The sequence below is a fragment of the Nesoenas mayeri genome (genome assembly GCF_963082525.1).
Source record: "Nesoenas mayeri genome assembly, chromosome: 3".
Lineage (NCBI taxonomy): Eukaryota > Metazoa > Chordata > Aves > Columbiformes > Columbidae > Nesoenas > Nesoenas mayeri.
Window position 1 is genome coordinate 46,611,822 of NC_137544.1, and position 25,544 is coordinate 46,637,365.

The window sequence follows — 25,544 nt, forward strand, 5'->3', positions numbered from 1 at the left end:
AAGAAGGTAGTGGCACTGGATCATACCATGTATGAGGAGAAGCTGAAGCAGCTCGATTTGTTCAACCGTGGTGAAAGGGATATGGGTAGACCCCAAACACCTCTGTCTACTTGTAGAGGTATTACAGAGAAGGCAGAACCAGATTCATCCCAGGTGTGTGGTGAAGGGGCAATGGTTGTGGTTCCAAGTTGCAACAGTGAAGTTTCAGTGGGATATAAGGGAAAAATAATTCACAGTGGCAGTGGCTGACCTGCTGCAATGCTTCCCTAGTAAGGTTGTGAGATCTTGACCCTTAGAGGTACTCAGAACTTGGTTAGACAAAGCCTTCAGCAACGTGATCTAACTTTGAAGCTGTCCCTGTTTTGAGCAGGAAGTTGGACTAGCTGGCCTTTAGAGATCCCTTGCAACTTATATTCATTTTCCAAAAAAGAAAAGTCATAGAAAAAAATAACTTTGAAAAGTTTAGGAAAAACAGTCTTACTGCAAGTGAAAAGTAGGATCTGAATATATTTAATTTTGTGTGGTGTGATAGTTCCCTCCCTACTTTCCTTCCCCCTTTCAGGAATAATTTTTTTCTGTTTCTAGACTTAGATTTTCTAAGTGTGTTTTATTAGTTCCTACCTGAAGTATGGCCAGTCCTTTTTAAGCTTATTATTTCCTTTTTTATTGATCACTTGTCCTTCCTAAGAACCTTCCAGTTGTGAATCAATGTGAGCAGGCTGGTGGTTACAGTGAGCGCTGTTGTAAAGTTCTCTCCGAAAAGACATGGTGATTTCAACAGTTGCTTTCTATATAGATTCTTAGGCAGCTGATATGGGGTTCCTTCTCTTATTTCAGTAAGTTTGTTCCTCATGCTTTTCCCAAGAAAATAAACTTGTACAAGTCGTGCTTTAGTAGAGTTTACTTTCTTACTTGGGATGGATTTCTTGAGGAAGAGGAGAAAGGAGTGGTCTCAGGTTTTGTGGTGTTGATGTTAACTTTTACCTCATGCTTCTTTCTTGGGCTAGAGAGCTGTCTAAGAGCTCAGTGAACACAGTTTGTGCAGGTAAAAAAGAAAGCACTTAAATACCAGAACCATCCGTTGACTGATAGGCTCTGGAGATCATTGCTGCAAGCTATTATTGTTTCTTTTCTCTCCCACCACCATCAGTTTTCATGAAGTGCTTTTTCTGCCTATTCTTCCATTGCTGAGGAATCTCCAGATTTCTCTGTGGAGAACAGGTGTGCCTTTGAGGTGATGGTGGGCTGACTGACGCTGCTGATATCTCACTGGTAAATTTTGAAGATGTGTCCTCTGCATCTTCCCAGCTATTCGTGCTGTTCCTTCAGTAGCAAGTGACATGGATGATTTTTCCTGGGTATAGGTATTCAGAGGCTTAAAACCCTCAGCCACATGTCATCAGCCATCTGCTCTTGTGCATGAGCACCATGTGCTATGTACTTGTACGTGCTTCTGTATCCACACTAACAGAGAAGTTCTACAAGTGTCTCCTGACTCAACTGTTGTAAAATCAACAGGGTTGGCTTACACAGTTTGTTAGCTGACTTTACCTGAAGGTAGGGTCCTCACACATGGTGTTTGCTTAGCTAAGTGGTGATGCAGTGGTTGGGGACAGTTACCTTTTCCACCAGCCCTAATGAGGCCAGCAGAGGTCTTCCACTCGATTTAAGGTTGCCTCTGCAGTGTAAGGGCTGCAAATAATCTGGGCAGATGTCTTCAAAACTTCTTGGAGAGGTATATTCAAATGTTAACCAACTCATTATCACCTTAATGAATTGCTATTTGTTTCCTAAACTCTGTAGGGAATTGCATGCATATAATTTATTCTGCTATTCACTATTAAATTTTAGTGTCTTTCATAAGTAAATTCTCCACCTCAATTGCAGATACTGTAGGCTGCTGTGCTTTTTGTTGTACTGAGCATTAAAGAACTACATACATGTTTGAAATGTATTCTCCTTTTGAATGATTAATTTTCTTCTTGTTGGTGGTGTAGTTACTCCTTTTTTAGTTAATTCCTTTTGAGATACCAAAACGTAAACTGAATATGACTATGGAAAATTTCGTTAGAATGCTACATCTTATTGTTTTCAAAGTTGTTACAGTCTTTCCAAGATTAATCAAAGATGTAACTCTGTATTGCTTTGCCTCCCATAGTCCAGCCAAACCGAAGAGTGTAGAGCTGAATTTTAAAGCATCTACGAATCAAGACAGTTTAGAAAGTGAGCAAGATACTCTTGAAAAACCAGTTAATAGAACTAACAGCAACATTGCCAACAAAATTTCCTTGTTTGAAAATAAATGCGCTAACCAGAAGCCTACTGACATCCCTGCTTCAAAAAGTAGTACTGTACCAAGCACATTTGTGGGCAGAGCGAAGCTAAAATTTGGAAAACAACCGAAGGAAAGTGAACAGCCTGATAAAACATTAAATAAGCAAAGCAGTCGCCAGAAGTTATTTGAGAATGGCATACTAGAGAAAGAAAGCACTGCAGAATTAAAAGGCAAAAATGAAGAAGGCTCTGCTTCTCATGGGGATGTTGGGAAGACCACAGAACTCAAAGTAAAAGCTGCAATATCCCTTTTTAACCAAAACAGCAAAATTGATGCTGGTAGTGTCTCTGTGAAGCAACCTGATCCAGAATTAACCACAGCTAAAAAAGAAAGTTTACCTTTTAAACTGTCGTTGCACTCGCCTACTAAAAGTGAAAATGCTCAAGATACTTCCCACCAAAGAAACAACACAAGCTCAGAATTCCACAAAAATGAAGAAAAGATACTGCCAAACACAGAAGTTTTATCAGCTTGCGCTGATGATAAATATCCTCTACCATCTCATCAGGTTTCTAGGTCAGCATTTAGGAAGATTGAAAATGGAGATACAAAGGCAAAGCCAGGAGATTTGAGCCTTGCAGAACTGCAATGTGATGACAGCAGTCAAGACAACACCAATATACCAAAGAGCCCGGGCCAAACTTGTAATGGATCTGCTGAAGACGATAGCGTTTTTGATTCCCCATCTGACATGAAGAAGTTTGCAGAAACAATAAAAAACTTGGACAGCTCGGTTTGTTTACCCCAGAAAAAAAAAAGGGCAAAGCTTCCCAAGTCCCCAGCACCCCACTTCGCAATGCCTCCCATTCATGAAGACAACTTAGAGAAAGTATTTGATCCTAGTGTTTTTACTTTTGGTTTGGGAATGAGGAGGGAAAAAGTACAGGATCTGTTACCGACCCAACAAATGAAAATGCAAAGCCTGGAAACGATAGCCAGAGTCAGGCCCAAGCGTGCATCAGCAGAGCAAAGCATCATATTCAAAGCCCTGCAGTCATGTAGTAGAGAGGAACCTGCCTTCCCTCAGGAAATAAATGGAAAGGAGAACGGTGATGGTGTAGATGGTGAAATTAAGAGATCTCGGCTTGAAAAAAGCTCCCTCTTCTCAAGCTTGCTGGCCAAAGAAAAGTTTTTAAATCCTTCTGTCGCTTCAGTAAATAACACTGCAACAGGTTTTACAGCTGACTCCTCAGGGATGCCTCCTCTACCACAAGATGCTTCTGGGCCATTCAGCATGTCTCAAAAGTCTGAGGTAATAAAGATCATTCATGAAATGCAACCATGTAAAATTTTGTCTACTGTTAATATTGATGACTGACTGTTAATTTTGATTTTGCAATTCAGTCTCTTTCAGATATGAAGTTTCCAAGTTTTGTGGAGAAGTACCTGCAAGGAGATGGTGTGAAAAAAGAACTAAGCTTACAAATGCCCAACTATGGGAACCCTGAGAAAGGTTTCTCCAGCTGGTTAGGGCCAAACAGATATGAAGCAAATGTCCCTGCTGGTTTATTAGATGTGGATGTAAGTATTGTGTAGTTTAAAATCTGCATGGAAAGCTATCTAGCTTTTTGATTTTCTATAGACACTATGCATACATTGTTTGGTTTCTTTTCTCCTCTTAGGGACATACATAGATTACAAATACTTAGAGATGAATGTAGGTATGATATGAGTTTCATCTGATGTTGTCTACACGTGAAAAGGAGATGGCATTTATTAACATGATTATGTTTCCTCACAGTGCCCTTATTTTGAGACTCTTGACAGATATTAATTGAAAGTGTGTGTTTGAATATGTCTTCGTACTTGATTTTGTATTATTTGTGTAACAAATCTCATGCTCACTTTATTTTTTGTTGTAGATGAGTAGAATGTGTTCTATGAACTCCAGAAACCTTGTCCCTGCTTCTTCTGCTGACAGTAATATCTCTCCTTTTCCAGTAAGACGTTCAGCCATTGCACTGTTAAAACAAGTAACAGGGCAAACTTAGCCTTCCGTTTTCATTCCTGCTCTTCCCATGCATTTGATAGAAAATATGTGTTATTTAAGAACACTTTAAGGAGTTGATAGTAGTGATTATTGAAAGTGCTGCTACAGTGGAGGGCTGTTCTTTTGACTGATTATGAGCATCTTTTCATCGTGAGTGAAGGCAGACCTGCATTTTCCCTTCAAGGCAACTTTACCCTAATGTAGGATAACTTTGTAATTTCTATTTTGAAAACGATGAACCGATGTCTTATAGTACCTGTTGTTTCTGTTGATGTGGGCCCTTACCGTTACCTGAGAGGAAAACTATAATCAGGAGATCTAAGAAGCGTGGGAAGAAATATAATCTCTAGAGTTTATTAGCCACATTAACGTGATGTGTGGAACTGAAACAGTGTATAAGAAGTTTGAGAAATATTTCTCCAAAGCTAATAGTTATCTGGTGTTACAGTTTTATTAAAAGGGTGGGGTAGTGGTAGAAATAACTCTTTTCTATTTCACCTTGCAGAAGGAAATCACCCATGCTACTTTGCCATTTTGAGGATGTAGATTTTCCTTTTTTGTGAAGTTTTTTAATGAGTGTGGGGGTGAAAATTGGGGAGGTTATTTGCAGTGGTGTAGACTTATGCTGTCAGCTAAAGGGCCTTTCTTACTCTGGATGGTCCTGCTTGGATTTCAAAACCTGAGTTTAAAGCTAAATGACTAGTACTGATTTTTTTTTTTTTTTTGGCTACTTAAAGTATTATCCCTTAAAATGTTATCCCTGAGTGGTTTTCAATTTTTCAGTAGTGTGGGGGCCTGGTAAGGCAAGGGGGTATGTACACACGTAAGACTGCTCTTGAGAGAAGCCCGTTAGGCTCTGTTAGGTTCCAGGACTACTGCAGTGCTGTTGCTGACTCTGAAGTGTTTTGCTCAAGTTAGACAGGAACCGAAAATGTTTGTATATTGTGTGCATCTTCCACTGACTAAGAAGCAGTGATGCGGTGCCTAATGGGCAGTGTGAAAGAAAAGAGTAAGGGCAGCCCAAAACAATGGCTTTGGCATTCCTTAAAACTCAGAGCAAGTTGTGACTGGCATTGGAGCACAGGTTAAAAAAAACAGTCATGCTTCAGCATGTCTGGATGATGCCTATAAAAATCTGGTGGTGCTTAGGAAATCTGTCCTGAGACCACTGCCTGTGCTGCATGCTGAATGATACGTTTGCGTTAGTTCCTTGCACGTAACCTATTTAGGGGCAGAATCTCTTTGTGTTTTTTTGTTTGTGTTCCTGCTCCGACGGGGGAATTGGACTAGATGATCTTTTGAGGTCCCTTCCAATCCCTAACATTCTGTGATTCTGTGAAGAGCAGAACCGTGTCCCAGAATGAGCACTCTAGTGCCTGCTAGGAAACCAAACACACAATTAAAACACTTCATTTGTTTTAAGGTGATGTGATGCAACCTCAATTTTCCCATATGTTCTATATCATGTAATTTACCCCTGACTTCAATGTTGCTTTGGATTTTGTTTAGCTCAATGTGTTTTATTTATTCTCAGCATTTTTAGTCAGTCTCATGTTTTTTGAAGAAACCTCTCTTGTTACAAGGTGTTCAGCACAAAATTCACTATGCTAATTAGTTCATACATGTACACACCATCATGCCTCCTCAAGTGTTTTCATAAATTCTTTCAAAATTATTTCATGCTTTGTGGTTACCACACATAAAAATCTTCAGTAATATCTTTATAATTGTAGAACATGTACTGTATTAATGCCAGTTTTTTAAGTAGTCTCTTGGTATGAAACTCCTGGAATATATAGGAAGCTGATCGTCAGGATTTTAAAGCATTTCAAGCCTGAGGTTAGCTGGCATCAGATTATAATTTGAAGTTGTTTTGGTTTGGTGTTTTGTTTTTTTTTTTTTAAGTGTGCAAATTTTTACTTTTGTAGCAAAATACTGATTTTCAGGAGGAAAAAGGAATTGAAGCAGTAAGTAGGTGTAGTTGAAGTGTTTTTTACTATTCAAACTAATTTTTGTTTTGTTTCACTGGCTCTTTTTTATAGCTGAGCATCTTTATTGAATACATTTTTGGTTTGGGAGTTTGTTTTGTGACTTTGCTCTCCCCACTGTCTCCTAGGCACTTTCAAGAAATGGACAAAGTAAAATCAATCCCCGACCTGGCAAGGTAAGATCAATTTTATTATCTTTATTGCTCCTCTGTATGTTTAAAGCATAGCAAGATGAAATTATATATTTGGGTTTTGATTTTGTTTGTTTGTTTTTTTAACATAGCTGGTGATATACTGTGAGTCAGACTATCAAAAGGATGGTATTGAAGTTTTCCATGATGTTCTGGATTGCAGTTCATGGGTTCTGTCACCAACAATTTTAGTTAAAGTCATCAGAGGATGGTAAGAGATGAATTTTTACTCTTTATCACTGGTCTATCCAAAAATCTTTTTGAAAAAGAACCAGCATGTAATTCACAGTAAGTCTGCCTTGCAAGTGGTCATGTAGTGTAGACACTTACGAGCAAGAAATGTGGCATTTCTCTGCAATAAGAAGTTTTGGGCCAGGAAGTGTATTTTGCTGACTAATTGAGTGAGTGTTACCATATGGGGAGGGATGCAACATTTCACCAGGTGAGATGAAACGGCAGATTCTGTCCACCTATGCTGCTGTCTGACTGCTCCTCCCTTTATGGGTTTTTGCATAGTATTTGGATTGGGCTTAAAGGCTGGCAAAGGATTTGAAAGCCAGGTCTGACATGGGTTTGGATACAGAAGATTAATTCTGTGTCCAAAGGTATGAAGTGATGCTGTAGAGATAATTGAACATTTTCTCTGTTAAGTCCAGGGGGGATTTTTCTCTAAAAACTAGATTGTCTACAGGTAATTCAAAACAAGTTAATCTCCTACATTCTTTGTCACATTAGCAGAACAGTCATTACTGGTGTGGATAGGTGGCAAGTTAAGTTGTGGCCAGACTATAATACAGTCAAATAGCAGGTTCTCAAAAGTAATGATCTGATAGTACGCTGCGGAAACATGGGCTAGCGGCAGTAGGAGGTGCTGGGAAGCACACCAATTGCTATTTGGCTTCAGAAAACTGGAATGAAAATCTTCTGGTCTGTGTGAACCAGGTATCTTTTCCAGCAGGGACTAGGGGACTGCGTTTTGTTTGTTTTCCCCCCCACTTTAACTGAGAGCACGGAGTGGAGGCGGGAAGGTGTATTTGCAGATGGATGTACTTTTATAGAGTTATATATTCGAGCCTGCCATTAAAAGTTAAGTTGTGTTGTTCTTCTGAGCAGTCTTATCATCCTTTGGTACATGTACACCAGCCCCTGTGGAACTCCAGGCTGCTGTTCACAGCATCCAAGTAGCTTGTCTGTTTATTCATGATGTAGAAGTCTGCAGTGTCAACATTTTCTAACCTGCAGATTGGTTCTGATTAGTATCTTATGCAAGAGTCTGGTGTTCGTAGACAGAGTAGTCTTGCTGCCCCAAGTCATCAATTTAAAAAGGTGGAGGAGTTTTTGATGAAATTACCAAGTCAGCAGTAGGCATCTTTGGTTGTTATCATGGCTTTTAAAAGTATCACAGAGACCAGAAATGGGTTGTGTCAACGGTGTTGGGCACATAAGCTGTACTGAGGTGGTGGGAAGGGTCTGGAAATAATACTTCTTGTGCAAGGATTTGTTGAATGGGAGCATGATTTTTGTAAATCGCATTTGATAAAGCACCATTAAAAATGAGATTGTTTTTACTATTATTATTTTAAGCTGGATACTCTATGAGAAACCAAATTTTGAAGGCCCCTCTATTCCCTTGGAAGAAGGAGAGCTGGAACTCCCAGATATTTGGGGTGCAGGTACTTCTGAAGAGCAAAATGAATGCAAATCCCTAAAGCCTGCAGTGATTGGTTCAATAAGACATGTTGTTAAGGCAAGTAATATAAGTAAAGAAAATTTTATATAGATCTTAATGTTTGGTGGTGTTTTATACGATACAAAGAGTGACTGCTGTATTAGGACACAAATGTAACATGAGTTGTAAATGTAGGAAACAATCTTCCACATTGAATTTCTTTTTTAATCAAAAATGGGGGGGGCGGGTTTGCACAGTGGGGATTATGGTAACATCCACTGGAAGGCCAGGGCAGGGGAAAAAAAAGTGTGATTTTTGGAGTCTGTTCTAAAGAAAAACTTGTACAGCTTATGATTTTTAGCCTGGTCAGTCTCTCCTGAAAAACATCCCTGAAAACCATCAGTAATTCCACACTCCTATTTTCAAAAGCATGTATGTTTGGGTTTTTTTTCTTTTTTTTTATATAAACTGAATTTATACTCCACATGAACTTTAATTTCAAACACCAAACCTTGTGTGATACTCAAAAAATAGCCCTGTATGCACAGACATACCAGGGAGTTTCACATATGGTGGAACAGCCTTCCTACATGCACTTTTAACCTACTATTAAGTAGTCACCTTTGCAGGCTGCCTCAACAAGCATGAGCTATAAAGTTGTTTGACTAGTAAAGGAAAAAAGAAGAATATATATTGCTTGTAACTACAGTTCTTGTTTAAATTGCAGTTCTCTTCAAGAATGGCTTGCTTGGTGTTATATTAGGATTTAATTTGCTAGAGGGAATGTTAACTGATTAAAAAAGATGCATTCCTAGATGGCAAAAAGTAGGCAACGTAAATGTTGGTTAGAGATGGACCTAGTCCTAGAGATGGTCTTAGTCCAGACAGATACAGGCAGACTGGCCTAGTTATGCTTCTATTATAAGTATCTAATAGCAGTAGTAATTGACAACAGGGGAAATAATTTAAAATAAACAGGTGTTTCAAAACTGATTTAGTTATCCATATTAATTACAGAACTTGCAGCACAGATTAAGTGATTATGGCAATCTTAATTTTTCAGGATTACAGGGTTTGCCGAATTGATTTGTATACAGAACCTGAAGGGTTAGGAATCGTGACTTCCTTTTTTGACGACACTGAAGAAATCGGGGTGTTTGGCACCACTCAGAAGACTTGTTCTATCAAAGTACACTGGGGCATGTAAGTGCGTAGTTCTGCATGACTGTGTACTGCTATGAAAGGAATTTGTTTTAAACTATTAGTTACACCTATCAGACATGCAAGCAGACTATATTTATTCTAGTCCTATATTTTGGTAGCATTTGTTGACAGTAGCATTAGTACATCATTGTAATGCTTCACCCTTGAAGAGTCTGACCTCTTAAAATGTTTTGTGTTGGAGCCAGTTTTTCTTCTGTTGGCATGTGGTAAAGACAGAGTAACCCTTCTATGTTTGTAGCAAAAGAATGAGTTTACCTCTCCTGCTCTTTCTCATTCTGACAAACTTATCCTAAGGGAGAGTCGGGGCATGAACTGTTGTGATACGACCACATTTCTCACTTGCTTTCCTCTAAACATGAAATTACTGTACTAAAAGAAGAAAATTTTTGAGCACTTGTGTTACAAAATATGACTTAGTGTCATGTGTGGACTCTGGAAATCATTCTTACATTTCACAGCACATTTTAATCTGTGTTTTTATGGTGATGTTTAGGACATGTATGTTCTGTCAGCTGAAAATACCTAGCTTTTTGAGTTACGAGTTTAATGTATGTCATGAACTAAGCAAGCTTTTATGAGAAGGGAGACCTCCTAGGAATAATCCAGACACTGTACCAGTGGTAGCTTGGATAACTTAGTAAGCAAATTTGTAAATTGGTACTGAAAATATACCCCAAAGTGATATGGGTAGAGGTATGCAGAAGAGGGAGACAGCTTTCAGAAAAAGTGAGAGAGTGGAACCGCTTTCAATGATGTTGGGTCCTGCAGGATGTTCTACAGGGTGTACAGACCTTGGTTGCTGCCTGTTTGCCATGTTGTGTTTGGGCACTGACAGCATTTGCCTTACTGCAAATAGTCTATTTAACTATCAAAAGCTGCCTAACTAAAGATAAGTATTACATACCACTGCAAAGATGTGTTCCAGTACACCACATGATGGATAGGGCATTTTAGTTGCTAGGTAAAGGGTATTTTATCTGATTAAATCTTTGGGGAAAAAAATTAAGCACTTGGGTATATAGGAAAACTTTGAAGTGTCCAAGTAGCAAGTTCTCTGTCAGGAGCTTCTGTTGAACTGCAAGCTTAGTCCAAGTAAGAAGTCTGCCAAAAGTAATGGAGTCAGAAATGTTGTTTGGAGGTTGATTATTCATTGACTTAATCTACCTCTCCACTTTTTTTTCTGTCCCTCGCTTAAAAGCATTCTGTGAATAGTGAAATAACAAATTTTTTGAAAAGGAAGCAGGGCCTGTGGACATTCTACACAACTGGTCCTTATTTGCATCAGTGTGAGAGCATTTTTTTTTTTGCACTAAATCTGGGTAAACTCTTACAGTCTTCATTTCTCTCAGTTGCATTTGAATCTCTTGAGGAAACACAGACTAATATTTGCACCAGGAAGCAAAACAGACATTTTGAAAGTAGTCTTCCTCAGACGCCAGTTGGTTAGTCAATTGTGGAAAGAAGTCTCTTCTGCCAGTTGCTTGCATGAGAAATTCAGTGAATTGCTGCTGCTTTTTTGCATGTTGCTGGGTTTTTTCTTTCCTTTAGTTTACAGGCAAGGCACAGTTGACTGTGTCGGCAGTTGAGGGAGGCTCTGACTCTGAGTCAACTTGCCACGTGGGTGTGGTTGTATCTTCTTAAAAGTTTTCCAGTGTTGGTGCTTAATTGTTGTTTACTAGAAGCTGCCAACAGTAATGAGTCAATGCACCTTCATCTTTTGATTGTACTGTCTCCTTGGTGTCCGATGTGTTTAAATTCCTGCAGTGGAGCTGAGGCCTTACTGAGTGGTTCTGCTATAGAGCACACAATATATCACACATTTGGCTATAGACAACACTAAAACTAAAGCTCCTCCTTTGTTTCTTGGAACTGTATGTCTGCAGTGACACTATGCCAACTTGTGCCAGTTTACATCAGCTCGGAATCTGCCTTTTAAGCATCGTAGAGTGATTATTTTAACATCTTTCCAATATCACCAGATTTATACATTGTGATCATTACACAATGAAAGGATTGGCTGCAGTTAGTGTTCCTATTTAGTATGTGTTTTATACTGCTCCATGCTGCACTTCTGAGAGATCAGTAGATTTAACTTTAACAAATATATTGTCATCCTCTATGCAGAGATCAACAGTATGCCTCTTTGTTTCCAGTAAGCGGTTACTGGTTAGGATTTTATTGAAAAAGCTTTGAAGAACTACTATTGCTGTTGCAGTCAGGAGTTTTTAAAATTATGTCTTTCGAAGCAGACTTAGCAGGTACAAACCATGAGGAAGTAGATTTCTAAGAAGTCGTCAGGTTTTTCTACATTTTAATAAATAATAGAAGTTTAGAATCCTCTGTTGAGAAGTTTTTGCAACAAATCCAAGTCTAGGTCAGTGGTCAACTTCTTGAAAATTGGTTCTGCATACTTCAAAACTACTCAAAAATAATACACAGTAACTAACCTTAACTCTTGCAACTTCAGTCTAAAATTTGTGTTGCCCCCAGATCAGACAGAGTTAAATTCTTTACTGTCGGTTCATTGTACTGATTTTTTTTTAGCTCATTCAAATGAAACACATGCGTTGATGGTGGTTCTTGCAACGACACAGAAGTTTGCCAATATGTCAGCTTGTAGTTGGCAATTTTGATGGTACAGTCAAAGAAACGGAGGGTTTTTTTGAGAGTAAAATAGCGTCTTTTCTAAAGTAAGCACGTTGTTTTGTTCTTTACTGTTCAGAAATGTTCTGGGGTTTTTATCTTTTGCTTTCCTCTACCTCTTACTTTAGATGGCTAATTTATGAAGAACCTGGTTTCCAGGGAGTCCCTTTAATGTTGGAGCCTGGTGAATATCCTAATTTATCATTCTGGGAGAAGAAGGAAGCCTACATCAGGTCTATGAGGCCCTTGAAAATGGTAAAATACTATCATTGCAGGTTATGTGACCTGCATTTCTATGTTAGAAATAATGTAAGTCTTTACAAATGAAAATCTTTAGCCTATAACATTTTTGAACTTCTAACATTTGATTGCATCCATTTCTGCCTTTAATCTTATGCTCACTTGTGTTCTTCAAGCAAGGATTCAACTTAATTCTGTGTTTTTATGAAGAGTGATCACTTAAAGTTGTCTATAAGTGGTCCAAGTAAGAATAGACAACTTATTTTTTCTCCTCATTTTTTTCTTAACAGGGTGGCCGCAAAGTTGAATTTGGTCGAGAGCCAAAGGTAAAAGTCAATACTTATTTGATTGCCCAAATGTATTTTATAACTCATGAACTACACAAGGGTAGAGAAATAAATCTTGATCATGTACTGACTACTTACGGTTTAGTGGCTGGTTCTGCTGTATGGACTACACCATGAAGCTGCAATTCCGGTCACATTCATGCATCCATCACATAATATATTAACAGCCATCTGGATAATGCAGATGGTAATGAACGTTCAAGCGCTCTTGTTGCATCTCTAAGGGAAAAAGAGATCCCAATAATTATTTTTGTCATCTTGCCTTCTCTCTCTATCTGCCTATGCGAAAGAAACTGTTGGCTGAATTTATCATGCTCTCTGCAACTTTTACTTCATTTCTGTTACAGATAATAATTTATGAGAAGCCTTTGTTTGAAGGGAGACATGTGGAAATAGAATCTGAAATCTTTATGCTCGATGACAAGGAATCCGAAGAAAAGACAAGACTTCCACTTAAATCAGTGGGGTCCATGAAAGTACTGGGAGGAGTGTAAGTGTGGGAAAACACCAGTAATGTTTCCCTTTCAAAAGAAGTAATAACCCCATAGACTGGAAATTGTATTTGACAAATACAGTACATGTTTTGGGGTTTAGACATATGCCTGGGTTAAATATGCAAGTAGTCCCAGCAAAAAAACAAGTTTCACACATCTGTATCTGCTCTATAACAGTGCAGAGTTACAGTTGTCCATTTTCACATGCGGACTTTGTTGTTGTTGTTTAGTTGGGTTGCTTACGAGAAGCCTGGGTTTGAAGGCCATCAGTACCTGCTGGAAGAAGGAGCATATCGGGACTGGACAGACTGGGGTGGCTATGATGAAGAGTTGCAGTCACTGCGACCAATTATTGGCGTAAGTTCCAAGAATATGTAGTAGGCATCTCCTGAGTGCATTGAGACATCACGTTGCATTTTCCTTATGATGCTTCTCTTTGTTTTAACAGGACTTCACAAGCTCCCATATGATAATGTACAGTGAAAAAGACTTTGGATCAAAGGGTTCCAGTATTAATGTATTAGGAATTATTTCCAATTTGAAGGACACAGGATATGGGCTGAGGACACAGTCTATAAATGTGCTAAGTGGCGTGTAAGTGATATTTTTAACAGCTATTTAATTTTAAATGTGCTATTATCTTAGAATGTTATAGTATTTGTAGATGGTTTTCAGCACTCTGACTTCAAATCTCTGTGTAATCTTCAGATAAAATTTTATGCCCTTGACTGTGGAATGTGAAAAGTATGAAAAAAGCTCATTGTTTTTGTGAATGCGTGCAGTAAGTTGGTTTTCTTCTCACGACAAGATCAGATGGTCCCAGGAAGTACTATCTTACTGATACACAAAGTATGAAAGCATAAAGGATGACATTTCGCCAGAGAGGTAGAAATAGCTCGTTCTCACGGCTGTTTTTTTTTTTAAAGCATTTCAACAGCAAAATTGTTATGGAACTAATTTCCAGTTTTGAAACTAATTTCCAGGCTTTGTATGTTCGGCCAGAGGCAAATACCTTGCTCTTTTTCAGTTGTATGTAAAATTAGGATAACTCTTCCCATGCTTACTAATACATTCGGATATTAAGGAGACTTTAACTGTTCTGAAAAGTAACATTGCTTTTGCAGTGAATCCTATAGGTCAGGCATGTCAAACTCATTTTCACTGGAGGCCACATCAGCCTTGAGGTTGCCTTCAAAGGGCCGAATGTAATTTTAGGACTGTATAAATGTAGAAGTTAGTAGTTAACACAACATGGCCCCCAGTGAAAATGAGTTTGACACCCCTTCTGTAGGTTAATAGAGTTTTAGTACCGTGGCAATGTTTTTTATTGGATTTTGTTTGTTGGGTTTGGGTTTTTTTGTTTGTTTTTGTTTTTTTAACAGAGTGGTTCCCAGAACTTTGCATTGGCGTGGCCATTAACAGATCTTGGTCTCTGTGCCACGTGTGTTGTCACGTGCAGTTGATAAGTTGACAGAATTTGCTGTTTGATTTGTTTGGTATGTCACTTGCAGATGGAGTTTCACTGTATTGCAAACTGTATCGAAGTGTTTTGGAAATACAAACAAATATTAGCAATCATGTCTCCAAGCATACAAAATTACTTAAAGTAGTAGAACCAAAAGAAGATGAGACTTGCAGTCTCTGCCTGCCTGGAATGCAGGTGACTTGCTGAAATCTCTGCCTTACCCAACCACACCCTACATCTTTCTGAGTGTTATCTGTGTGCTATCTCTGCAAGTTTTGTCAGAATAAAGATTGCAGAATAGAGCTCAGGGCATTCCAGAGGAATGCTTTTGATTATGAATATGGTGCGACAGTGTGGATTTTTTTTTTTCTGCCCGGTGACCTTTGAAGCCACTGTGCCCTTTAGTCTTCAGTATATTACAGAAGGGAGATTAATGGGAGTCACCTGGAGGTTGGGAAACAACTTGTAGGTTACCTATCATGCCCTTTGTGCAGTTGTTCTAGTAAATGTCTGTTGCAGCTGAGATAGGAATCATGCTTGAGTCTGAGTATTCTGGTAATTAAGAGTGACTGTAATATTCTGGTAAAGGCAGCTAGAAGTCATTACAAACACAACTCTTGTCCCACAGACTCTGCCACTGCTCCTGTAATCTCACCTTGTGGTCTCTTAAAGATGTTATTTGTAGCAATAAGCTTTTTAAAAATTTAGGTGCGTTGTTCATAACAGGTGACAAGCACTCAACTCTTTAACAGTCTTGTGTGACCCTTTTGTTTCTAAAGAGTTTGTAAGTGTTTGGGGTTTTGGTGGTGTTCTTACTAAACACTAATGTGTCAGAAAGGTTGAATGATTCACATTAAGTCATGCTTGGTAATAAAATGCTTTATTCTAAGTGTTAAGTTACTGTTCAGGTAGAAAAATTTTATCTCTTTCCTTCCAAGAAATCAGTCATAAAGCGATGAATAATCCATTGAGCAATTTCCTGAGCTGTTTCGACTGTAATGTAGATGATGTCATAGTGAACTGTGACAGATTCAGTAAAATCTTGTCATAATATTTTGAAGTAACTTTTCTGGTTAAAGTACTTCATTAAAAAAAAAAAAAAAGTTAGAAGTCCTGAACCTGTCATAGCAATTTTTTAACTACAGGTATCTGGGGTAAGCAGTTATAGCAGTAACAGATAACAAATTATCTGTATTTCCCACATAATTACTTTGATTGCTCTTTAATTTAAAGGGTATATCAAAGAAAAGAAAGCCTGACACTGCAGTGCACAAATACTACTGAGCAAGTTTCAAGCTAAATTGCATCTCTAACTGTATGCTGAGGACAGCCCAGCTCTGCTTTTGCGGAGTGAATATTTCGTTTTGGGGTAATTGAGCGCTAGCTGCATTAAAACGTTTGCCTATTGCATTTCTGAAGAATATTTCAAGCAATATTTTAACATCTTTGCTAAATCCATTGTAAAGACATCCTCAAAAAAATATCCTAAGGTGATAAGGACTGACTTATTTAAAAATGAAAACGTTTTGCTCATGAGCATTCTTCAGAGACTGTCCAAGCATAAAATCCGGGATATTTTATTATTCTGCCATTGGGGCAGGAGAAAGCAATCCAGACTGCCTGAAAATAGGAGGGACCTGCCTTCTTTTAAGAGAGGTTTGATCTTCCTTTCCAAATTGGCAGAATTTTAAGTGAATGAAAATGGAAGTATTTACTAGCAACAGGTAACACCCTTTACAAGTTTAAGCAAGTACTAAAATCAACTGTTGTGCAATTTTTATTTCCTCTCTGCTTAAAAACTCTTCAAGTTTATATTTAATAGCGATCAAAATCAGAGGAATTGCATGTTTGAAATGTGCGTTTTCCTTATCCATAAACAGACCAAACTTTTGCCAAAACTACTGAAAAAGCCCCTGTCTTTTTGTTGAACCTTTTTGAACTCATGGGAATAACTTTTCCAGGTTGTTGTGTTTTGGTTTTTTTTTTTTTTTTTAACATAGGCATTCATTTTATTGTGGTCCTATAATCAGCCTGGTTTTCCCCTAATTTTCAAGTAATTAACTGACAGCGCAAATTTGGCTGCTTCTACATATGGATAGTGATCTTAAGGAAATCATTAGATGACGAGTAGTTCATATACAGGAACCAGAATGTAGTAAATTTTATGTAGATGCACTTGGGAAGGTAACATGGGTGAAACTAAAGAGACATGAGGTACAAGAACAAACCTCCCCTGTGAGCTGAGAAGGGCAAGAGCTCTTGGGTGCCCTGTGGGAGAACATTTTGAACAAAGTGTCCACTTCCCTCCATCTCTGGACTGAACAGATGTTCAAAAAAACCTTACAAGGAGTCACGAAGTCGAAGTTTGCAGGTACCTGGGTATGAGGAATCACAACCACAAAGGGATATGATAAAGAATCTGTTTTTCTTTCTTTCTTATAAGCAGAATTTTATTACCTCATCCTCTTGGTTAATCATGCTACAAGTCACTCCCTGGCCCTTCATGGTCTATTTGATTGGCATGTATAGGCCAATTTAAACTCACTGTCTCCATGTTGTATTTGAGCTTGAAAGATTGTGGATTCTATTTGAGACCTGAAGGAGTGCTGCTGTGCCTGAAAGCTTACTTTCTACAACTATGGCTTTTAGTTTAATGAAGATGTTGCAATTTCTTTGGTAGCTGAGAGAGAGGGTCCTTCCAGGACGTCCTGTCCTAAGGTGAGTCTGAATAACACAAAAAGGGGAGTTACCCCTCTCAGCTAATATTTGAAAGAGCATGTATGATGAGAAATGGCCAGTGTTTTAAAAGGTGAAGTTAGGTAAGATGAATCCATGCGCAAAGCTGATTTTTGGCAGGTTATCTGTCTCTGGGTTCTTTTCTTGGCTGTTTGTTCCAGACCCTGTTTGGAGCTGCATTTCTTAGACACCAAATATACAAGGCTTTCGGGAGAGATACTGTGTGTGTGATAGTACTAACAATATATAAACAACACTTTTCTCTGCATCTCTGGTTCCAGGGGCATGGATTGTACAGGGAGTGAAGGTCTCCAGCAGCTCCCTGCCAGCAACCTGGGCTGAGGTGTTGCTCAGCCTAACAAAGGCGGTTTGTAGGGCTGGGGGTTACAAAAACTGTTGTGTTAGGATAACTCACTCCCTGTGGGGCAGGGTTGTTATTGCCATGCTGCAGAGCAGTACTCCAGTTTTTGTGGTGCCTGGCAGCTGGGATGTGACTCTCTTGCTGAGATACAGAGGCAACGTCTTGCTCTCCAGGCCTTTCTGCTAGTGAGAACTGGGATTGAGGCAGAGCTTCTTCCTAGGGATAGTCTTGAGGTCTGACAAGTTTAGCTGGTACTGAATTCATCTGCCTGTCCTTGATGTTGTTATTACTACTCTCAGCAGCTTGCACGGGCTGCCGAATGAAGTGGAAAACACACAAGTGTTTCACCAATAAGCTCTGACTCCAGAAACTCTCTAAGTGCATGGGCTGACTTGCATGGGAGAGTGGTACTTATTTAAATCCCATTGGCTTCAACATGAACATATGCTGAAAGTGAGACAGATTGATTACTTCTGTATTCAGGCTTCTTTTTAGATGGGGGAAAATGGAGTAACTGCTATTGAGAGATTCTTAAGAGGCATCTGGCATGTTTTATTGTTCACTGAATATAAGAAACACTTGTTTGCATAAATGTCAATCAAGTTAAACTGTCATGTATTGTAGTTGTACCCTAGCAATTGTGCATTGAAAAATCTAATGAATGCTGAAGAAATTGGTGAAAGAAACCTCATTTTCGCAGCCTTTGGTGTATGTGGCATAGAGGTATCGACACACCTGAGACATTTAAACTGTCTGTTCAATTTATTGTACATACCGATGTCTCTTTGATGAATTACAATGAGATGATTTTGAAATGTGCCTTGAAGTATGCCTTAAATAATTAGTGTGTAGCAGGTTAGAATAATTGATTATATCTGAGGCAAACCAAGAGATGCAAATAGTGATAAATATGAATCACTATATGAGTGTTTGCCATGGACAAGTAATACAAAGTTCATACTCTTGGTACATATGTGTTGATGCAGCTTTATTTTGGTTTGAAGTTATCCCATTTCTTATATTTGCAGAGACTCGGGCATTTGTTCTTGCAATAAAACCGCAGCTTAATAGAGTCCGGTTGTTTGACATACGTAGATCATTTTATGGTTAATTTAGATGGTGAGAGTTGGCCACCACTACAAATGATAAGTTCCTTACCATTTTACTGCTTTATGATGTGAAATTTTTTGGTAATGTTGAAACTCTCTAAGAAGACTGCACTGAAAGTGGGTTTTGGCACAAGCTATTATAGCATACGCTCATTATGGCTAAAATCAAAAGCTGGTTGACTATGAGTAGAAGATTTTCTTGTAAAACCAGGAACCAGCAAGAGGTCCTGATCTCCGCATGAATACAATGAAGGAAACTCAGCTGTTACTGCGGCCAGTTTGAATATCAACACTCAAAAAAACCCCAAACAACAAAAAAGGACGAGTTTAAAAAAGAGCCAGAATGTAATTATGAGAAAATCTGGGAAGTCTGGCAATGAAAGGCGACAGAAGTTATGCAGATTATCGCAAAACCAAAGGTAGTGTCTGTGGGAATGCTTTATCTGGGCTTTCAGTATGGAGCCAGGGTTAGAAGAACGCCGTAATAGAAGGTTTACTGACTATGCATAGCAAGAGTAGCTTGTAGGAGATACTTCAGACTAGAAGTAAAGCGCTACAGGGGTAACTGAATGTTGGAGAGATGTGTGTAGTGATTTGGTTGCATTTCTAATACTTCAAGTGTGTATCTCAAAAGTTCAGTGTCTTTCAAAAAGGCATATTCTGACTGAGACTGAAGTTATGGGCTTGATGCAGAAATCTGAATTTGTGGCCTGTGTTAGGCATGAGATCTGACTGAGTAGTCATAGTAATGGCTTTGAATTTAAATAGATGAAACGGGTCAAATTTGTGATGGTTTTAACTCTTAACTTTCAAAGATGTTCTTCCCACTGATGCCTTGACTCCTAGCTAGGAGCAGCTTGCTTTTGTTAGCATATATGCCTGTTATTACAACTCACCTTTCTGCTGTGGTATGTGTTTGCTTGAACACAACTGAACTGTAGGTACAGGCAACATTAAAAATCAGTATTCCTGTCTTTTACTGCCCAGATGTCTCTGAAAATCAGCTTTGTTTAAAAAAAAATAGTATTCTGTTATCTGTCTGTTTTTCCAGAGAACTTGATCTAGATAAAATAATAGAATTATGAAACATCTCAAAATTATCTTACTAGAGACAGCTTTTAGGATATCTAGCAGATGATGTATTTGAACTTGTGGTCTGCTTTAGCTAATTCACTCTGATTCATATCGACGTAGCAGGGTGAATGGAAGTGAAATTTGCATGGGGCTTGGAGTATCAGATACACGGGTTTGTTTAGGGTTTTAATAGCATCACAGTTTAGCACTGGAGGGGAGAAAGTTTTTTTTTGTTCTTACATTAAGACAGTAATGAATATAGACTTCTGTATTTTGGAAAAGTAGTGTGACTTCTGCCCATCACTCTCTTCTTCTGTCTCTATTAGGTGGGTGGCTTATGAGAATCCTGAGTTTACAGGGGAGCAGTATATACTGGCTAAAGGGCTATATCCCAGCATTGAGGCATGGGGAGGAAAGAATTGCAAAATATCTTCAGTTCAACCCATCGTTATGGTAAGGAGTTCATTTTATACTTGTTTTGCATGTTTCTTTGAAGTATTTGGAGTTATACTTTTTCTACTAAATGGAGTTTATTTACATTTTTTAAACATTAACTAATAGTCGACTCTTGTATGTTATTTTACCACTGTTTAAAATATTTTTTTCCCTTCCAAACTTTTGCAGGATATTGTTGGAAGTGAAAGGGGTAAAGTCAAGGTAAGATGCTTCTTTAAATGCATGAATTATACTGTGTAGTGTCTGTTACATGTATAAATAAAGAAACGGCTTTTTGTCAAGTGTAACACCCAGGTATTTGCACAGATGCACTAGTCCGACAAAGAGACAAAGAGTTAGAACTGTAGATGAAGGAAGGCTGCCTACCAGACCTCTTAAGTAAGGCACATTAAAGCCCAAGGAAGGTAGGATCTAATTCACAGCTGCCATCAGAACTCTCTCAGGGCACAGGCAATGTTTTGGTTTAGCAGGTGAACTGTTTTGGGGTATCAGTGGTTGTTCTGAGGAGCTGGAGCCCACAGACCTCTGTGCAGGGGTGCAGGTACCTGGTATCTGTTGCTGAGAAAAGGGCTCTGCCAGGTTAGAGGTTGTTGTTCATGGTACAGTTGTGATTTAATTTGTCTTGAACCTACTTCTTTAGTTAACAGTTCTGCTAATGGTGGTTGCACTTTAAGGGAGTCTCACTCACTCACAAATACTTCTAAGTTGTGCTTAAAAGTTAGTGCCATCTTTGTCAATAACTAAGAGAAGGAAATGGCAGGGAGAACTTGTCTGTTCAGTGAGTTAACATATTTTTATGTGGACTGTCTCTTATGTGCAAGTACTAATATGTAGTTTTGACAGTGAGGCTAATGTGTAGCTTTCTTCATCCTTTCATAAGTCTGAACATTTTAATGTTCGTTCCTGTGCAAAGTTACTCTTCATTTCAGTCAAAATGGTGAATATGTCATGGAACTAAAAATGAGGTAGAAAAGTCTCAGCTGTCTCATTTCACATTCTTGATTAGTATCATGCCTCACTGAAATCTGCTGCATAGGGATAATATATAAACTATGGGGAATAAAAAACTCAAGGCTGCTTATTTTCATCTATGTGCATGAAAAAAATATTTGCATCTATATGTTATGTGCCTATTAAGACTTTATCCTATTGAAACAAAGAAATAATGGCTTGTAGTCAACAGCCGGCATTCCTTTTCAGCGTGTTGCTCTTTGGAGAACACTGTACGTGCCCACACTCGTATCTCTGCTAAGGGTGAATAAAGCTGGTAGGCATGTGATAATGTGAATGACTTCTGTGTGATCAGGGTTAATTATCCTCTAACCAAATTGGCAGGTTTGCTGCTTAGAAGTTGTTTTTTCTTTTTAACAAGGACAAAAGCCTCTGGGTGCCGTATCCTCTCTTATCCTCAGAGAAGAGAAAGAATACCTGACATGACTGTAACTGTAGCTGCAATAGGCACGTTAAGCCCATCTGCCATGGGAATGTATACCATGCCTGTTGTCATGCTGTCTGAGTTCTTTGCCAAGATTATGCACCATTTATGTTCCAAGAGACAGATAGTTTTCATGTAGCAGGAAGAGTGTGCGTTTTGGAGATTAAATGGATTAATAATCCAGAACAAAACTGTTTATGGCCTTTTAGTAAAGATGTACCTATTCCGACCTTTCTGTGGGAATTAAAAAATCTTCTCCAGAAGAAGAGCTATCTTTTTTAGTGTTGTGTTAATTATTTTGTATGTTACTGAGTAATTTACAGCCAGAAGTAATTATTGGTATTGTTACCTTTCTGTCTTGAACAAGGATTGCAGCACTGAAGAGCTAACAAAAAAATATATGTAACTGAGGAAATCTGAGTGGTTTAAGTATGTTTTAATCTAGTTATAGAAGCAATGGCAGAGACATGTTACTGAAGGTTGATGAATTAATTTTTAAAAAATATGTTTATAACTTCTTAAAGGTCCAGTTATTTTCAGAGCCTGAATTCAAGGGTAACTGCCAAATATTTGAAAAAAACACAAGATGTATTGATTCATTTGCTGTGAAGTCTTCAAAAGTTTCAGATGGCAGGTAAGTTTATATTGAGTGAATATTGAAAAAAATCGCTAAAATGGTAAAAGTTTTAAAAAAGCAACCAGCTTTCTAACACCTGCAGTGATTTCACATATGGGGACTAATAGAGAACAATGCTTTGCAGTTTACACATCAAGCTTTAGCTTATCAAGACAAAACATTGTAGATAATGTTTCTGCTAAAGACTGAGAAACAGAAACACTAGCATTGTTTTACTTGCATGGAATTCTTAAGAGGCAATTTCTTCTCTTCCTGCAGCTGCATAGTGTATGACCAGGAAGAATTCGCCGGTAACCAGTATGTGTTAGAAGAAGGAATCTATCCTGATCTGACAGCGATGGGTTGTTCACCCCAGACAGTTCTAAAATCGTTACAGATTATAAATATTGTAAGTAAAGCTATTAGAAATATTGTAAAGATAAGTACACTGATGAGTCTGACCTTCCTGGGTTTTGCAACAGTGAAAATACTAGGGATGTATAGACAATGGAGGAATATTTTTTTAAATTTTCTATGCAGTAGTAGTTAAATGTCCTAGCTGCAGTCAGGTTTTTTTACCTCGGTGCTGTTTTTGCAAAAGAAAGGATATCACAGAAGCAGCTGCCTGGCATCACTGTTCTTAGTAACAGCTTATAAAAGGACTTCTGTGAAAGGAGTCAAGGATGTGTCAGACTCTTTATTTCCCAGTAGGAGAGACCACTTAGAGTGGATTGAGGAATGTCAGTAGGGCAGTGTGAAGAAATATCTGTACTGTGGACCTTGGGTTTTATGCATATTAAAAAAGCAGACTTAACTAAGCAACTTTGCATTAAATACATGTAATTATAAAACAGTATTGCCATCATCAGGGAAATGCAGTTTGAGTTAATCACAAAATAATCCACCCTTCTAGATAAAGTAAAGCAACACCCAGTACTATTTGGCAAAATCAGACAGTGGTGGTGGTATATGTTGTGGATACAAACTAAACAACATTTACATATTTTGTAACGCATCGGTGGTGAGGAATGAGTTTGCTCAAGCTATAACCAATCATTATGATGGATCACGTATGGAATCTGCAAGTATCTTTTAAGATCAAAGTAATTACTAGCAAAGTGTGGTCAGGAATCCAGGAACTTCTGGCAGCATGGAGAGGTGGTACTCATTTTAAAAAAGGAGGAGCACGCTATTGCCTCTCTTCTTTGAATCTGGCAACTTTATTGCACTCCGCTGTAATTTTGGTAACCCCTCAGTGATGTAGCAGTCGGAGAAAGAGAACTTAAAATGTGTCACCCTCTTTCATAACTCTGGAGCATTTGGATGTACAATGTAAGCAAATATCTGCAGTGAGTATGTCTGCCTTCTGAATTCTGACTGTCCAGTAGACAGATCCTATTCACAACAATAGACGTGTTTCTAGCCAAGCTTGATGAGTGATCACCATGAATTAAAACAGGCTCTTTTGTACATGTCAGTATTGAGTTCCTGGGTCTAGAATGCTTGTTTCAAGCTGGAAGGATCAGCTTACTTTTGGAAGATTTATTATTTGTGACAGAAACTGTAATGTTAGAAACAGCCAAATGCCAGTTCTGTGCCTCTTTAGGTTCTTAGAACTTCTGAAATTTGCTCTAGACTTACAATTTATCAGACTTCATACAGTAGCATGGAGCTGCATCTGTCTGCCCGTCACATGCTGCTTCTTCCTCCTTCAGAGGCTTCCTACCTGCAGAGAAGAGGAAAATGGGTTGCTTTGCTCAGCACTTTGTTAATGAGCCAGAATACAGAGCATAAGAAGTTAGGTGGAAATGATCAGTGTAATGTACTGCTCATTTTTCATAATTTTTACAAAACCTTGAACCTTATTATTCTAGTTACTGGTTTAACCTGTCAGATTTATTTTGGGACTGTTTTTTTTGGCGGCGCCAATCTTAATTCCTACCCACCATCTGCCATTCCCATAACTTTCCTTGCAATTCACTGTGACATTTCAATACAAGAAGGACCTTTGCTATTTTAATGTGTAACATTACTATACCTATCTAGTTTACTCCCCTTTGCAGGGATCCATTTGTGAGGGACTGTAGAAAAAGGAAATGAAAGGGATATTTGATAAACTTGGAAATGAAAGTTGAAAGGGCTTTTGTTCATAAGCTCAAGGGGGTTTTTTTGTTTTTATACCACTGTATCTTTGCTTGATTTTGCTTGCTTTGCATGTTCCACATAGTTGTGCTACAGGTAGATAGAAAACAGCATTTTTCCTTCTTTTTCTTGAACATACTATAAAAACAGCTGTGAATGTGGTTTATGCTTGAACAGTCATGCTGAAAATACTTCTTTTTAATGGGCAACTCTGTGAAATAACTAGATATACAGGAGCACCAGCTTTGTACAGCGCAGTACCTGGGAGGTACTGAAAGAAAACTCGTGAGCTGACCTTGCGCTTCTCTCTGTCGGGAGCATTTTATATAACAGTGTTGCTGCTGAATCTAAAAAATGCCCAGAGTGGAAGGTGTGGCAGAAAACTGGACGATTTCCTTTTCTGTCTGGGTGTTTTCTTTCTTAGTATGTTATTTCTGAAGTATTGTGGATGGCTCAAGGGCTGCTGCCTGACCAGTTGCGTGTCTGGGAGCACAGTGCAGGTGTGTAAAAGGGCTGAGGGGTCAGAGACACTGGGACATGATCGTGGTGTGACTGTCCCTGTTGGGCTCTTTACCTGTGATGAAGCGCGACAGTCTGAGTGGTGTTAACCTGTCATGGTGGGGGTGAGCATACTCCAATTTTGAAGTAGGCTGAAAGGCCCCTCCTGACATTTTCCACAGCCCTACAGCCTGTGTGCGATCAGGAAGCGCAGCTCAGCTGCTGTGTGATAACCTGGCCTGTTGCAGAGATAACGTTGACTCTCATGCAACATCATCATCCGGGCCCTGAAACATCTAAAGGAAGATTAAAGAGGAATTTAAGCACTGTTCTAGAAATGGGTAGACATGAGGCCTTGCCTAACGAAGTCACAGGGAAGCGCAGATGTCTGCTGTCATGCGTGTACAGTCACCTCTGCCTGGGAGGGCCTGTTCCCATGCCTGAGGCCAGATGCGAGTCTGTCGAGACTTCACATCATGTCGGGCGTTCCTGATGCAGTTGACGTGTTTCGAGTGTGCTGAACACATGCCA

General features: G+C 38.7%; 1 protein-coding gene across 1 annotated transcript in view; it reads left to right on the forward strand.

The window, feature by feature from the left end:
* Positions 1-25,544, forward strand: part of CRYBG1 (crystallin beta-gamma domain containing 1) — a gene marked incomplete at both ends in the record, with an annotated part of 63,122 nt that overhangs the window by 27,332 nt on the left and 10,246 nt on the right. The window contains 16 exons of the mRNA XM_080342280.1: positions 1,685-1,735; positions 2,159-3,587; positions 3,680-3,856; positions 6,442-6,489; positions 6,597-6,715; positions 8,089-8,251; positions 9,237-9,376; positions 12,169-12,295; positions 12,571-12,606; positions 12,975-13,117; positions 13,352-13,478; positions 13,570-13,715; positions 20,193-20,319; positions 20,491-20,523; positions 22,282-22,391; positions 22,653-22,782. Coding sequence (XP_080198406.1) covers positions 1,685-1,735; positions 2,159-3,587; positions 3,680-3,856; positions 6,442-6,489; positions 6,597-6,715; positions 8,089-8,251; positions 9,237-9,376; positions 12,169-12,295; positions 12,571-12,606; positions 12,975-13,117; positions 13,352-13,478; positions 13,570-13,715; positions 20,193-20,319; positions 20,491-20,523; positions 22,282-22,391; positions 22,653-22,782 — 3,106 coding nt within the window. The remainder of the gene's footprint in view (positions 1-1,684; positions 1,736-2,158; positions 3,588-3,679; positions 3,857-6,441; positions 6,490-6,596; positions 6,716-8,088; positions 8,252-9,236; positions 9,377-12,168; positions 12,296-12,570; positions 12,607-12,974; positions 13,118-13,351; positions 13,479-13,569; positions 13,716-20,192; positions 20,320-20,490; positions 20,524-22,281; positions 22,392-22,652; positions 22,783-25,544) is intronic.